The sequence below is a fragment of the Lissotriton vulgaris genome, unplaced genomic scaffold (genome assembly GCF_964263255.1).
Source record: "Lissotriton vulgaris unplaced genomic scaffold, aLisVul1.2 SCAFFOLD_461, whole genome shotgun sequence".
Lineage (NCBI taxonomy): Eukaryota > Metazoa > Chordata > Amphibia > Caudata > Salamandridae > Lissotriton > Lissotriton vulgaris.
The window spans coordinates 121,744-139,223 of record NW_028254792.1 but is presented as its reverse complement, the minus strand read 5'-3'; the positions used below and the strand labels follow the sequence as shown (position 1 = coordinate 139,223).

The window sequence follows — 17,480 nt, the reverse complement described above, 5'->3', positions numbered from 1 at the left end:
CGTTTGGAGAAAAGGCGCGAGAAAGGATGATGATACAACAGCATGTCACTGACCTGATGAGCATAGAACTAGATTCTGACATAGACTGAGTAATTGCCTATGTAAGGGCAAAAGGAGGGTCTGAGGTTCCGTGACGATTTGAACCGGTGTTTTTAACATTGTGGTAAATACATAATTTTGGTATCAGTGAACCGCAAATGGTCCATTTAGCGTATCCTGGTGTTTTCGCTGTGCTACGGGCAAGAGTACTCCTGTTACAAACACATTTCTGATCTACCCATGGCATCCATCTTAGATCATGGCAGCCATTTTGTGTTTCTTGCCCTCACATAGACAATGGACACGCAATGACCTCTGATTTCTTCATTTCGATTAAGGACACGTAGGCTTAGCCGGAGATTCACCTCTCTAGTGACACGTGCACCTTAGAATACAACACGCTGTGGCTGCATGACTCGACAAAGGCTGCCTCCTCTGCCTGAGGCCTGTCCTGCTATACTGGTTCTCGTGTTCGCTAGCCTGATCATGATTAGGCGGCCGAAGCTGGTAGCCTTGCCCATTTACAACCCACAAACATCTCTTATCCTGCCTTTCTATCTTCTACACCTGGCCTTGTTTCTTTCTTTCTGGACCTTTATTAGGGGGAGGTAACGAAATTTACGATGAGGCGGTCCGGCTCTTGAATGAAATGTTGACATGGGATTGTGATGGAATAGTGGGAACCCCTCTTCATAATGTTTGACATCAGATATTATCGACGATTCCTGTGCAACGCCAAATATTTATTGTTTAGGACACAAAGGTTTGGGAATGTACTAGCATGTAAAGAATTTGCCTGAAGGCCAATATTTAGTATATAAGGAGCAACCCTTCTTGTACAAATCGAACAGGCTCCTAGATACTGCCCGTGTGTAGTTTCTGTGACTTCTGTGTCCCTGCAGTAATAAACCTTTGGTCTTTGACGCCACCATCGAGAAGCCCGTGTTTCTGTTTATTTGTGCACCGAGACAGGTAGAACTCCGGGGTCTTCGGGTGTTATCCCTGACACCTCTGGACGGAACCAAAAAGTCCAGAACTCCAATTCTGCTGATTATGAAATTACCTGTCTTCATCCAGACTGTCATTAGCTCACCAAAGACCCTCACATGGGGATTTCCCATGGGCTCTCAATTGAACAGTGTGATCATTTGGATTTATTTTTATTTTATTGTGAGTTTCATTATGCTTCATGTTAATGTATCACCACTGCTGAATTTATACTATAAACTAGAGTATTATAACTTGTGTTTTATTCTATTTCTCTAGGGTATTATCAGTTTTGGCATCAGTGAAAATACGCTTTGTTTTGACCTAATGTCCAAGCGGGTAAGTTCTGCATTCCTGTTGCAAGTTTGCACGAGGGTCAAGAACTAAATGGAATCCTATTCTAATACTGCGCGAGATTGTGGTTTATTGTAGCTCATGTTCCATGCACCCAGTCCATGTTGAACCCCACACTTATACTACATACTTGTCCTTTACATATTTTACTTTACTGTGTCATTCCTTTGTTTTTTAGTGTAATCTTTTGCTGTTATATTTATAATCTGATTATCGGTAATCAATTATGTATTGCAATATCCCTAGTGAAAAACACAGTTAAAGTGACACTAAGGTTGTACTACAAAACCAAATACATCTTAACATAAGACAGTTAGGTTACAATGAAATCTTTCCTGTGTACTGCACATGCTTCATTGTATGAGCCACTGAAGAAATCCACTTTTGAAGGCCATCCAGGGCATATGACAGTGTTGTTGGTTGCATATTTGTTTGACTTTTTCCTCTTTTTTCTCATGACTGCTGCATAATGAAGTTGACCCAGAGCGACATGAACCACATTGAACCCCCGCTCCTGCAGTACCCAGACTGGAAGGGCCATATGTTGTGAGTAGCTGTCAGTACCTGTGTAGGTTTATGGTATACTGTGATTGAGGCACCATCAAGGTGTCTGTAGGCATGACATGTGTCCTAGCTGCAAGGAGCCGTATAAAGCATGCAATGAGTTTAGAGGTGGCAAGCTTCAGCAGCAGCTGGCATATGTTGAGATAACATATGCACATTCTGAATATTTCATAATAAAGAAGTTAGATTATTTTAAGGTCATACCGATGAATAGTAACCTTTCTTACTTCGCTTTTGTTACATCAGACAAAAGAAAAACATTGTTGCTGTATTCTCCTCCCCAGTCAAGACATGTAACAGACCACGCCACATCTGGCTTGCACGTCTTGCAACCGTTAACATTATTTACCACACCAAACAGATTATGTAATACTTATAAGCAGTCCACCGAAGACCACTAGAGGCCTCACACATACAAATACAGGATACAACATTTGCCCCTTTGTTAAATAACAATTACAAACATATATATATATATATATATATATATATATATATATATATATATATATATATATATATATATATATATATATATATATATATATCCAAACTACTCCTGCTTCTCCAATGCGGCATGCAGAAATTACGGACCACCAGAAAGCTCTCCAGTACACAGGGAGGTTTATTAACTCCTCTTGGTTTTGAGTTTGAGTTTGAGTTTGAGTTTAAAAGTATTTCTAGAGCGAGCGTACACCAGGCGGTTTCATGGCGCTATAAAGTACTGGACCCAGAGGAGCAGGAAGGCCGGGAAAAATAGAGAGAAGCAATTATGAAGAGAAGGCTTGCGTGAAGAGAAAAGTTTTTAGAGCCTTGCGGAAGAGTGTGTAGTGAGCGCAAGATCTAAGGTGGGCCAGAAGAGAGTTCCAAAGCACTGGGGCGAGTGTGGAAACGAGGGACTATGAGGAGTTGTTGGGCAGAAGAGCGTAGCTCCCTGGCAGGGACGTAAGGCTTCATTTCTGAAGAGATGAAAACAGGGGCTGTGCCGAGCTGGGCTTGAAAGGTGATGCAGCCCAGCTTGACCTGGGCTCGTTCTCGGATGGGGAGCCAGTGTAGGGACTTGAGTAGGGGAGTGACGTGGTGTGATTTGGCCAGGTTAAAAACCAGGCGAGCCGCCTGGTTTTGGACCAGCTGAAGTCGACGCATGCTATATGCGGGCATGCCGCAATAGAGGGCATTGTTGCCATAGTCCAGGTGAGAGATAACCATCGCCAGGACAATAAGCTTGAGGGCAGAAAAGGAAAAAAAAACCGAGAGACTTTTCGAATGGTGCGGAGTGAGAGAAAGGAAGAGGACACGGCAGAACTGACTTGGGAGTGAAGGGTGAGTTGGTCATTCAATTTGAAACCAAGAGTTTTTACAGAGGACGAAGGGGAGGGAGGTGAACCTAAAGAAGGGGGCCAAAATAAAGGGGACCAGGGACTGGAGCAACCACCGTCAGTAACAGCTCCGTTTTATCGGGGTTTAACTTCAGGTGGTTGTAGTTCATCCAGTCCCGGATGAAAATCATAACGGACTGAAAATTGGCCATGGACTCAGAGGATGAGGATAAAGAAAAAAATAAGCTGGAGGTCATCCGCATAGTTATATACAGAGACCTTCAACTGTTGGAGAGCAAAAATGAGGGGGGCAATATACACCTTAAATAAAAGAGGGGAAAGGGAAGAGCCCTGGGGGACCCCGCATTGGGCTGCGCGGAAGTCTGCTGAAAAGTCGCCCAAGCGCACAGCTTGTGTGCGTTCTCGCAGAAAGGAGGACAGCCAGACCAAGGCCGAACCTCCAATCCCCGCTGGACACGGTTGACCACAACATCTTACTTTCCTGTGTCAAGGGTGGCAGAGAGATCTAGAAGGACCAGGGCCTGGGGATGGTTGGTGTCCATGCCCTCTCTAAGATTGTCGAGGACCGATAAGACTACTGACTCCGTGGAGTGTGCAGGACGGAACCCAGCCTGACGGGAAGCCAGTACCCTATTCTCCTCCACATAAGTGCTAAGCGTTCTAGTCACATGGCGCTCCAATACCTTCGCCAAAAAAGGCAAAAGTGAGATGGGACGATAGTTGACAAGAACTGAGGGGTCAGCGCCAGGTTTTTTAAGAATGGGCAAGATGGTAGCCGATTTAAGGGGAGGAATGACGATGCCCTGTGACAGTGAGCTATTGAGGAAAGTGAGCACGCAGGCTGAGTAGATCTGTTAAAGAATGTGTGCCGGACAAGGGTCTAGTGGGGGACCTGATTTCACCATGGGCAGGAGGGTGAGGAAGGATTCTTTGGTGAGGGGTGGAATAGAGTTGAGGCGTGCTACGACTGAGGGACACTCAGAGTAGATAAAAGACGAAGGGGGGGATGTTAGCTCTAATTTTGGAGATTTTATCTAAAAAAAATAATTGAGGGAGTCGCATAAGGGGTTGGGAAGGAGAGGGTTTAAGGGAAGTCCGGTCTGAGTAGGCGAGATCGTGCACAATGGAGAAGATTTCTCTGGGCTGATTTTCTGCAGTTAGAATTTTAGAGGAAAAATAAGCATTCATAGTCGCCAAGATAGATTTTTTGTACAGGGTCAGAAGGGTGATGTACTGATTTTTAAGGTTCGGGCAATAGTCTCGCCTCCATGTACGTTCCGCTCGGCGGACCTTGAGTTTTAGAGCTTTCAGTTCTTCGTTAAACCAACGGTTTGCGTCGTTGGTGCGCCTGGATGACACCCTCTTTAAGGGAGCGACTGAGTCACAGCCTATTCGAAGCCATGAGTTGATGGAGTCGGCTTGCGCCGAGGACAACAGCCCGTGGAGATCCGGGCTGGATGCGGAGAGTGTGGTGGACAACGAGGCCACATCCACGTGGTTCCAGGAGCGCGCCCAGATGTTTTTGGGAAGAGGAGACTTGAGGGCTGTGCCGAGGAGTAGGGAGAATGATATTAAGAAGTGGTCGGACCAAGTGCAAGGGGAAATAGACAAAGAGGTTACTGGGCAGTTAAGAGATCAGTTCTGATCAAGGAAGTGGCCCTGGATATGGGTAGGGGAGTGCACAAGGGGGTTGAAGTTGAGGGAGTGGAGGGTCTCTGAGAACTCCTTTGAAGTAGAACATTCGGCTGGGTCTGATGGCCAAAAGTTAAAATCACCTAGGACCAAGATGGAAGAGTTATTAACCACTAGGGTGGCCACCAGATCTTGGAAACTAGGAAGAAAAAGTTGAGAAGGTGAGGGGGGGTGGTACATAAGAAGGCAGGTAAGCGGGGTGCTAAAGGAAGGTGAACGAGCTACTAAGAAGAACCGATGGAAGAGAAAACTAGAGGTTGGAAGGAGATTTCTCCACGGGCGATCAAGGCGACTCCGCCACCCAGTTTGCCGGGGGGTCGGTCGGCTGGTAGGCGTAATATGAGGCAGGGAGCGCAGCCAATAGGGAGGGAAGGGAGTTGTTGCAAAACCAAGTCTCGGTGAGAAATAGAAGATCAGGTTTATGCAGGTCCAATAAGGTGAAAAGTTCAAGGCAGTGCTTAACTGCTGGTCTGGTGTTAAGATAATAGGCGGATAATGCGGTGAGGGGAGGGCGAGTCGGCCGGTCGAGACAGGGACAGATGGTGGGAGGACAAGATGAGGGGAAGGGGTGAGGGGAAGAGTACGGGGCAGTCAGTCCCAACCTGGCGATGCGTGCGCTCACAATATCATCCAAAGGCCACGGGCCCTGGAGTTTAGTCAGCTGCACGGGGGAGTATTGTATTATGAGGGCATTATGGAGGGCCCCTAGTCCCGGTCGGACGCAGACGGGTGCAGATGGGCTTTACTTTGGCGCGCCTTCAGCGCGCAGACGCCGCACCCACTGCGCTCGTCGCTGCGCGTCCGAAAAATGCACATGTTTTATGGATGTGTGGGTAAGGCGGAGGCCAGGGGGCGTGGCCTCCGGGCGTGCCGGGAAGGCGGCAGTGAGTGTTTGGCTCGAAGGGTTCGTGACAGCGATAGATCGGCTGCCGAGCCTAGTAAGGAGCGAGGAGGGTAAGTGCTGAGGCCAATATTAAAAAGAGTACATTTAATCAAGTGACAATATCAAAACACAGCAAAGTTAAAAGCAAAGTAAAAAAGCTCTAAGCTCCCGGCTTCTGCCTCAGGAGCACAATACTTCACAGCAGCGTTTGTAATCGGGTGTAGGGATCGGCGGGGGCGTGGCCTCCGAAAAGGGGGCGTGGCCTCAGGGCGTGCCGGGAAGGCGGCAGTGAGTGTTTGGCACGAAGGGTTCGTGACAGCGATAGATCGGCTGCCGAGCCCAGTAAGGAGCGAGGAGGGTAAGAGCTGAGGCCAATATTAAAAAGAGTACATTTAATCAAGTGACGATTTCAAAACACAGCAGAGTTAAAAGCAAAGTAAAAAAGCTGTAAGCTCCCAGCTTCCACCTCAGGAGCAAAATACTTGTTTGGCATCATATATATATATATATATATATATATATATATATATATATATATATATATATATATATATATATATATATATATATATATATATATATATATATATATATATATATATATATATATATATATATATATATATATATATATATATATATATATATATATATATATATATATATATATATATATATATATATATATATATATATATATATATATATATATATATATATATATATATATATATATATACATACATACATACATACATACATACATATATATATATATATATATATATATATATATATATATATATATATATATATATACATATACACATTAAAACTCCTTGATGAGTCACTGAGGTACACACACCAGTCTTTCGGTTCTAGTTTAACGAGGTAGAGGAGGAGCACTTCCTCTGGTATCTCTGGAGAAGAGTCAGATGCTTGACTTTGGAAATTAAGTGGACCTGTCTCACTCATGAGGCGTGGAGCCGATGAACATTGAGGCAAATGCTTCAAGTGTGACGAGTCTCCAGATTTTTCAGGTTGTTGGTCAGTTACCATTTGTCCTTTGCTCGCTACAACTCTAAGCTGTTCAGCAACAAACGAAACATCAGTCTTGTGTGTCCACTTTTGCTTGACAAAAACTTGCTCTCCTTTCTCGAAGACCATGTTTTGCATGTATCGCCACTTATTGGCGCAAGCTTTCATTTTGCGAGTAGTGCCAGTGACATGAGTCTCGTCAGGGTCTATAGAGGGACCAGTGGTCCATTATGGTACCTTTGTTTCAAGTGCTGTCCCAAATAGCAAGGTGGCAGGACTTCCTCCTGTTAGCCAAGTAGGGTTGGGCATAAAGCTGAACCACCCTTTCCAAAGTACTCACAAATCATTCAACAACACCATTTGCCTGGAGCCAGAGAGGTGTACTGTTCTGATATTTGATGTTTAAACAATTTTAAAAGTCTTTGAGCTCCCTGCTATTGAAGGGTTGGACCATTGCCAGATTTGAGAATGGAAGTAACACCCCAAACTGCAAAAATCTCATCCAGCCTCTTTATTTATTTATTATGCAATTTATACTGCGCAAACTAAACCCGAAGGTGTCAAGGCGCCTATCAAAAAGATCAGAAAGGCAAAGCACAACTACAGGTACGCGCGTACAAAGAGATGGGTCTTCAGGGCAGTTCTAAATAATTGTAAAGTGGGAAGAGACCTTAATTCCAGTGGGAGAGCGTTCCACCACTTTGGAGCCAGATTGGAAAAGGCTTTACCACCCCATCTAGTTTTCCAAATACGCGGAACTGAGAGAAGAAGTCTGTTTGAGGAGCGAAGATTCCTGCCAGGATTGTAATGAGACAAAATGGATCCAATTCCAGTAAGGCTTTTTTTTGCTAAAGCCTTGTAAACCATACACATGGTCTTAAAAAGTATCCGGTCCTCAACAGGAAGCCAGTGGAGCTGCTTCCTGGCAGAGGTGGCAGAGGCACATCGGGGTACAAATCTGGCTGTTGCATTCTGGACCACCTGCAAGCGCTGCAGCTGACTTTTATTCAGTCCCGCATACAGCGCATTGCAGTAGTCCAGACGGGAGCCCAGGAGGGCAACAGCAAGCCTCTTGACTTTGTCATGTGGGGTTGATGGTAAGTCTTCCACTAGAGGAAAACGTGAGTACTCCTTGACAACTTCCATGAGATAACGGCCATTATTGACGTCCTTCCCTTTCATGGAGATCTCACTGTCCAGACAAAAATGCCAAAATAACTTGACCAGCTTCGAATTGAAAGAAATATCTAACAACCTTACCATATTTAGAGAGGAAAAATGCAGAAAACTCACCTGCAAACCCTTCTTAATTTCTCCAGTAGAGTCCTCTGAATCTCTGCTGCCTTAACCATTGTCCCACTGGGAATCTGGTAAAGAAGGTACCTCACTCCTTCTAACCCTGCTATAGGTTCCGTTTTCTAAAACCTTGCCCACAGTAGAGACTTTTGGAATACTGGCCCCCGCCAAGAGCCTCTTGGCTTGACTGCCCCACCAAAACTCCTAGGGCCAAATGCTTTATGGAAGTAAACCTGGGCCTTATCCAGAAAACATTTTTACTTATTTCCCAAACTCTTTAGGAAAGGAGGCATTATACAAAGAATTCTGGGCATCTGTTTCTTAAATAATTTAAATAGCACGTTCTCATCCGAGCAGTGGTGTTTCTTGTTAGAGGAGATCCAACCTTAGGCGATTTGCAGACATCGAAGTGGACCTGGTTGCCCAACTAAGGGGTACGCACTCCGTCATGAGCCTGCTCCTCACTTTTTTATAAAGGCTAATACAATCGTATGTGCAAAAATGTTTTTCACCTTGTCCAAGAGGACCCAATTTGAGAATTCTGAGGATGATACCAGTAAGCAGGATTGAAAATCCCTTCCCCGCATCATCCGTGACCCTGCCTCTTGGAGTGTATTCCACCTGATGCTGAATTACATAATATGTCATCTTTAACAAGCCTTTGACCGGAATCCAAGGGTGTGACTTTCAATCTCACCCGTCAAATTTATCTAAGAAATATCCTTGTCTACTCCCGTTTCAGAGGAGTTGAGATCCATAGGAGTAAATTTTCAAGGGATATCATGGCCACCCCACACCTTGGTACTCACATCCTGCCAGGCAGAGGGTGCTGGGTACAGTCCTTTGCTCGGGCAGGAAGGCTTCTTTCAAAAGTAGACAATGATTTAAAGGAGGGTCATCCTTCCGCTTAGCTTAAATATTTAATGCCACCTGCTTTGCCCTCTCGCTCTTAGCATTTTTTGAGCTTCTTAATTTCTTAGTCGTCGGACAAGGAGTAACATAACTTGCCTACAGGTCAATTTTAACAATACTTTGACTAGTGGTACTAAGGCTGCAGAAATTGCATGCTACATTGGTGAGTCCACAGCCTTTGAAGCACCATCTTTCATGTGTATCTTTTATCATAATCATCATGTCCTGCATGGAGGTGCCTGCACCACTCATTTGTGCCATCTAAACAACACAACGCACTGTGATTGTCCAAGAGCTACCTTCCCTGTCTCTGTGTGTTGCAGAACATCTTAGTCTAAGTGGTTGGAAAACCTTCAACAAAGAGTTAGGCCTCAAGTTAGCTCTGAAAATCAGAGTTAAAAATCAAATCAAAATACAGACTGTCACGCTGAATCTAGACCAGCCTCAAGTAACGCCACATCATGGTGCACCCTGCATAATTCTGGAGGTTCACAATGCCCCCTTTCAGAGCATTAAGTGAGAAAACTGCCTGGATCTGCACTTGTGCAGACGAATCCTTCTGGTGACCACCAATAGGAGAGAGGGGCTGCTTGGAGCCGACAGCCTTGTCCATAGCACTCAATGCAGTCTGAAAAGCACTCAGGTGCTACCTCCCAAAGAAGGATTGCAGTGCTCTTTTCCACATTCACAGTCACCTGCCCTTAGTTCTCTCTGAATGGTGTTCCTAAGTTGGAGCTGCTTCCAGTGATACGACCATTGAGAGCAGTGCTGCACAAACATACAAAGAAAAAAGGAGGTATGAATACAAAACTTTACTGAGGCTGTTTAGCAGAAAATCCAGGTTATTTTGGAGTCATTAGTTTCATAAAGTGTTGGACTGACTGATCTGTTGCGGTCACATTTTCTGTGTTTTTTTTGTTGATTTCAGGGGCGCAACTAGACCCAAACTTTGGGGGAGGGGGGCTAAGACTTCCAACCAGGGCTGGCCCTAGCATAGGCGGTGCACGGTCCAACAATCTTTTTTAGATACCCATACACATTTACTCCTTCAACATGAGAATTCCCTCACTACCACTCGGATACAATGCACCTCATCTCTCTATAGCCTCTTTATGACAAACATTTCATTTTGTTTTATAGGGATACTCATAGTTTACTCACATTCAGTACAGTGATCTGCGCTGTACACTTTCTTTGTAGCAGGCACATTAACCTTTTGCACTGTATTTGTGACAGGAGTGCCCTTGTGAGTGCTTGGTGAGCGATATGACAGCGTGAGAGGATTGACTGCAGGGTGAGTGAGGTGACCAATATGAATTTGTGTGCGGATGTGAGTGCAGGGTGGGTGGTTAGTGATGAGCTTTTATGAGTGAGATTGCAGAGTGAGCACTGAAGGGGACTGGTGAGAGAAGTGTCCCATGAGTGCAGGGTGAGTGATGTGCTAATGTGACTGCAGGGTGAGGTACAGGGTGACTTGCACAATTGCACTGTGAGTGCAGAGTGATCACTGTGAATGCAAAGTGAGATGTGTGCTCATGTAGCAACAGGGTAAGTGAAGGGAGAATGGTGTCACTTCATGGCGAGTGGCATTGTGACTGCAGGGTAAATGGTGTTAGGGCATCGTGATCAGTGAAAGTGAAGGGCAGGGGGCATTACCAGACACTTGAAGTAACTCAGCATGGTATTGAGGGCTGGCGTAGGGTTTCAGAAATAAGTTAAACTATTGCTATTATGGCATTATTCAGGGACAGGTCCCGGCTGGCCATAGCGGGTTACGTGCAGTTTCTCTGAGGGCCGGAAGGGTGGGGGCTGGTTTTGGACTGGTGGGGGTGGTTTTGGGTACAGGGGGCTGGTTTCGCAGCAGTACTGCAATATCGGCCCCCCTGTACCAAAAGCAGGTGCAGTGTATTCCACATTGAACCCCATCTATCCCCTCAGCCGGGCCAACTCAATTGCCAAGGCCGATGTGCGTTCCCAGTCCGGCCCAGTTCAGAGATCGAGGGTGGAGGAAATAAATATTGTGCTCATCCTGCAACAAACTTCTAGTCTTGTGATTAGAGTTGCCAGCTCATTATATTGATTTCCCAGACCGTACAAAAATAAGCAGTCACCTAAAGCCTATTTTCAGCACTTATCTATGCATAATTGGAACAGCAAATATAAATAGAAAGCATTTTTAATTGTGTTCTAGAGATGCCTGAATGATCCATGACTAATAAATAAAGGGAATAAAGACAGAAAAGTCACATTACAAATGAAGACACACAATTTTATTTATAATCCTATTTAGTCTCAAGACAAGGCTTTTTGCAGTCTCTTTAAACAACAAATGGCTAGTATTTTACTTTTGGCAACAATACTTTCTTATCCTTTTCATAAAATGCATTCTCACACTACGACAATAAAAGTAAAATACAAATGTAAGGAATAGGCAGAGTGGGGACTCGGGGGGTACTAGAACCAGAAAAAACTAAGCATTGTTAAACAGTTTACAAAGGTATGTAAAAATGTAAACTGTCTTTAAAGACATGAAAAAATTGATGCCCGGAGATAAGACTCCAGACACTGTCCAGCCGAACCCACAGCAGCTCGAGCATCAGAAGCCCGGGCTGAGACACTACGGGGGTGGGAGGGTAGAGGGGGCTGAAACCCTTTGAGCCCTATGTACGTTGCTCACTTGGTAGATACCCATGAACTTACGTAAAGTGTAATTGTGAGGGTTATGGCCCTCTTCATAAACATACATTTACAACCAAATGTACTTTTTTTTTACATCTGCCATGAATTCACATTGGAGTTAATTGAAGCTTAAATGTATTTACTACTGCTGATATCTCTGCCATGATGCCAGAGAAACTTTCCATATTTAATCCCTGTCAACTGCTGGAAGCGGGCGTTCCAATGCAATGTTTATCTTAAAAGTTTTCGACCCCAACCAACATGCACATTTGCGGGCATCCAACCCAGTTCCACACAAGAATTTGTTGGGGATGTACTTCTGCTTAGCCCTTGAGAAGCTTCCTTTCCATGTGGGAAGAAAAAGATTCTCTAGATTTGGTGGGGTGCAGGGGACTTCTCAATGGGGACAATTGTTTATTCCGCGGGGACAAAAAAGACCTTGATTTGCGCAGGACTCTCTATTACCACTGTGTAGAGTTCTCCCAGATACGATTTGCAGGCATATAACTGGGAAAATGTATTTTTGACTGCTGTGAGCAAAAGCGAAAATTGAATCTTGGTAAATGGGTATATGTAGTCTAGTGTCTGAAACCAGGAGACTGCGATTGCGCTCCCTGCGTCGTAACAAATCACTTAATCTGATCCTGGGCAAATCACTAAGGGGCATATTATCAAGAACGGCGCTAAAAATTATCGCCGGTTTAGCGGGAGAAAAATGCCGCTAAAACGGCGATAATGGGCTTGATAATATGCCGTAGAGAATTCCAATAGAAGTCCATGTTCTGGTGTGAACTTGGGCTTCTATTGGAATTCTCTACGGCATATTATCAAGCCCATTATTTCCGCTTTAACTGCAGTTTTTTACCACTACAGCGGCGATCATTTTTAACGCTGCTCTTGATAATATGCCCCTACTTTTCCTCCGCTTCATTTTCCTCTTTAACAATGAGGCTGAATGCTGGTGTAAAGTGGGATTTAAAAATACTGTAGGTAAGAACTGATCCCCAAGGACGCTTCTAGTGAAAGAAATTTAAATGTCATTTCTAGCACCAACATATCAATAAGTCTAATATTTAATGGCAAATTTATTTAAGATGTTTACAACGGATACCAGAATAGTGGAGACAACAAAAACCCCTTTTGATTACATTCTAAAGAAAATCCACATGCAACAAACAATGATTAATAATATTTCCATGTTTCAATCTTAGACTTAAAGAGTTGAAAGTGTCTTCCTTTGCTGATCGTTTGGTTCATCAACCGTCTGTTATCCATTGGCCCCTTGTAGGTTGATATCATGCCATGCCATAGTTTTCTAGAAAGCCTCTAGAGATCAGTAATTACAAAATCAAGGAGCATATTATCAAGGGGGTTTATCTCCGCTTTTTGGGCTTTAAAAGCGAAGAAAGCGGAGATAAAATTATCTCCCTATTACATGCAAAGTGGGCGTGTCAAGATGTTAGCGACTGGAAACAGTCGCTAACATCGCTATCTCCTATTACCAACTTTTGGAGATATTCGCGCTAAGCGCGAATATCTCTAAAAGCTAACACCTGCCCCTGAGCAGTTCTTAGCCATGTTATCCAATGGTAGGTGGATAACATGGCTAAGAGCATTAGCTCGGTAATGCATGAATATCGCTGACTTTTCAGCGATATTCATGCATTATTGCCGATTTTTATCGCATTTGCGATAAACCTTGATAATAGCAAGGTTCTTAAGCGATAAAAATCCCTGCAGCTCGGCGATAAAAATATCCCCGCTAAACCAACATAGCGATAATTATCGCTAGTTGTTGGTAATATGCCCCAAACACTTTAATGAAAATCGGCCTACTTGGGAAGCTGGTCAGGTAAGTGAATGTCCTTTTTAAGTTTATCAGCTAATGTGTGAGACCGGTCTGTTAAACTAGAGAGAGTGTTTAAAAAACATCTTATTTAAATTTCTAGCAATTAATAGAATCAGAAGTGATCCTAACCACCTAACTTTTTAATTTCCTTGCAGTGTAAGGGAAGAGGTGGCCAGCTTCCTGACATATTACTGCAAGGCACCTGCTCCCCTGAATGCGGAAAACGTGAGTCATTCGTTAAGTATCTGTACAGGTTGTTTCCCAGGAGTACTTGTAGTTTTACATGTCTTAGTTGCATAACCCCTTTCATCTTGTGTAATATTGTTTTACAGCCTCACTTGTATGACGTTTCTCATTCAGTATTGGCAAAAAAGCTTGTGTAAAACCTTGATTACTTCTCACAAACTTGTTGTGAATAAATTAATTACTACTTTCCCACCACAAAGAAGCTTGTAATATCCATGCCTCTGATTACACTGTACCGGCGTGAGGTGCCACCGGCGTGAGGTGCCCTAGTATTTAAAATGCTTAGAAACTTGATCTGTAAGTAGCCCCATATGTGCTCCCTTCTCAATCGCTGCATGCTGCCACTTCACAGCTCCTCTCAGCTCAGTTTATTTTAGGTCGAGCGTAAGCGTACAACCTCTTATATACTTTAGTATACATATATCTCTGTGGGCCAAATGCCTTTCCTTGCTTCTCATTTGTTTGTTTCAATGTCCTTTAAAAATCTATGCTTACTAGTGGCCAGTCCTGCCTCTCTGTCCCTCCTTTTTTTCCTCCAAAGAGCAAGGTCTTAGTACAATATCATTACACTTTGTTCTGTTGATCTGCTCGTGGTGGGGTGGCGAGGGGGGGTTATTTTATTATGTTTTCAACCTCTTGTTACACTGTGGGTGCTCAGACATAATTGCTTATATTTTATTGCATCATTCATGTCTTGTCCTTCCTGTCTGAAGCCAGCAGCAGCCAGTCAATCGTTCTAGCTACTGCTGCTCTAAATCATGTAAAAAGTTAAACCAAAACTTAAACACAGCTTGAAATGATACTTTAATATGCATGCTGCCTGTGTTTGTTTCTCCTCTCCAGTATTTGTGCTTGGCTGCTGGCTGAGGAGTTGGAGGTTTCGCCTCATCAGTTTTGCACTGAGGCCAACATATTTTCTTGGAAAAATGTCCCCTTTAAAATGTGCATTTGAATGTATTACGTTAAATAAAAGCAGAACAAGAAGACAGGGCCAGCACAAGGGCTGTGAAATCGCACTGGATATTGACTTCAGAGGGGAAATGTTTCCGAGTTTATTTGCTTTTAAAAGCAATCCAGACATTCTTGGCCTGCTGCAGTTTCCATGATAAAAATGTCAAGATAACTCTGGTGGTTGGTGATCAGAGTTGTCTAGTGGAAGAAGTTTTAACTCATTGCAAGGTAGCCAGAGGGTTAATATGCCAGCTGCATAGAAAGAGTACCATGCAGATTACAAAGTGCATAATATGTAAATAGGTCAATGGGTTACTGCTCTTCTGTTACTTGCAGCTTATAAGCTAAAATCCTAACAGAAGAGTGAATTTATAACTGTCATCAAAGAACTACATGCACTGCAAAGTAAAGATTAGAGGATATATTACATTAGCAAAAAGGGTTCATCTGGATGGAAATTGTTTCTTTTCATTTAAGAGAACCCCCAGCTATGGTGTTCTGTTTTTAATTCTAAGTTTGTATTCTGGGGCTCAAGCACTCTTTAGAAATGCTGCCTACCAGTATGCATGACTTGTGACTCCCACACCCTGTAGTCCTCTTTGTTAAATAATATTTCCTTTACACTAATTTATACACTTATGATTGATTGTGTCTGTGCAATTTGTGTGTGATGCAAAGTGCTCTAACACCCTACACTGGAATGTGTGGCATTTTAAAACTAATTAAATGCATTTGAACATTAGTGGTTCTGGAGCCTTAAGGGGCAGTGTTAAAGAGTGATGGTGAGGGAATCTGTATCACTCAGCCTCACCTCAACATCACCTGAGCACCGTCTCAGCATAAACACATCACCACCTCCTCCTCAGTGCACCACCAGTGCAGCACCAACTCAGCATCAGCGCAGAACCACTTTAACATCAGCACTGCACAGCACTATCTCAGCATCAGTGCACCACCTCCAATGCAGCCCCACATCAGCATCAGCGCACCACTGCCTCAGCACAGCACCAACTCAACATCACCGAGCCCCACCTGATCACCAGCTCAGCACCACCTCAGAAACAGTACAACACCACCACCTCAGCATCACTCAGCATCAGCACAGTACATCAGCATCAACACAGCACTACCTCCTGATCAGTGATCCATCACCACCTCAGCACCAACTCAGCATCAGTGCAGCACCCCCTGAACACCACCACCTCAGCATCAGCACAGCCCCATCTCAGCATCAGCACAGCACTACCTCCTCATCAGCGCAGCACCATCTCGGCATCAGCACAGCACTACCCCATCAGTGCACCAACAACTCAGCATCAGTGCAGCACCACCTCAGGACCAGCACAGCACAACATAAACATCAGTACAGCACCATTTCTGCATCAGTGCACCACCACCACTTCAGCAGCAACTCAGCACCCATGCAGCACCACCACATCAGCATCAGCAGAGCATCACCTCAACACAGCACCACCTCAGCACCAGCGCTGCACCACCACCTCAGCATGACTCAGTACCACAGCGTCACTTAGCACCACCTCATCATCACTCAACACCACCTCAGTAACATTCAGTATCACCTCCACACCAGCACACAACTACCTCAGCATCACTTAGTAATACCTTAGTTTCATTCAGCATCACCTGAGCATCACACCTGTACCAGCACACCACCACCTCAGCACCACTCCATCTTTCCATAGCACCACCTCAGTTTGCCCTCAGAATCTGGTATCTGTTGATTTTCTCCTAGTGTCCGTCCGCTGCTCATGTTGTAATTCAGGTAGTATTTCTCAATCTCCAACCTCCTATTGTTTATGTCCCTGCATAACTTTAATTCGTGAGTCTCCTGAGGCGGAAGCCGGGAGTGAATCTTCTGCTTTACTCCCTACTTTCCCTTGGTGACTCAGGATTTTAGCGCCGGGACACCCCTTCGGGGGTAGCTGCGCGCTCTATAAACTACATAAAATAAAATAAATAAATAACAAAAGAAAGCTATAACAAACAAGCATTACAACAGGCAGGACGAGATTGCCAGCATTGCAAGGACAAAAAAAACTAGAAGACCTTTTTTGATAATTCTTTTTTAAAAGAGTCATTCAATTGTACGCAATGTCTTCTTTAAACTCCACTTCATAACATTCCACAGCACAAAATACCACTCCACACATTTACAATCCATTACACACATTTTCACACCACATAATTCCAATGTACTCAAAAATACAATATTAGAATCCACATAATACAACTGCACACAATACCATATACTTCCACTACACAAATCCACATCACACCGTTTCACACCACACAATCCCACAACTAACAAGTCCACTGCAACCCACATAATTGGTACACAGCACATACATCCACTCCAATCCATAACTCATAGGTAAGAGACATTTACATTTACAATGCCAATAGCCTAACTCTTTCCTTTTTTTGAAAAAAAAACTCATAGTTCTTATGCTTGCTCTTACCTATTTGTTCTTTTCCATCACCAAAAACGCAGTTATACACAAAGTTCCATGCCACACAATTCAGCTCCACACATTTCCAACCCACATCATGTAATTTAACACCAAACCACACAGCTAAAATAGTGCAATATGAAGTATATTGCTTGAAGTATACATAGCCTAATTGGACC

The 17,480-nt window shown here is 43.9% G+C and overlaps 1 protein-coding gene across 1 annotated transcript in view; it reads left to right on the top strand.

The window, feature by feature from the left end:
* Nucleotides 1–17,480, top strand: part of LOC147659413 (1-aminocyclopropane-1-carboxylate synthase-like protein 1) — a gene marked incomplete at its 3' end in the record, with an annotated part of 274,136 nt that overhangs the window by 146,225 nt on the left and 110,431 nt on the right. Inside the window, exons 2-4 of the mRNA XM_086951761.1 lie at nt 1,306–1,365; nt 1,856–1,926; nt 13,789–13,858. Of these exons, the coding sequence (XP_086807887.1) occupies nt 1,306–1,365; nt 1,856–1,926; nt 13,789–13,858 (201 nt within the window). The remainder of the gene's footprint in view (nt 1–1,305; nt 1,366–1,855; nt 1,927–13,788; nt 13,859–17,480) is intronic.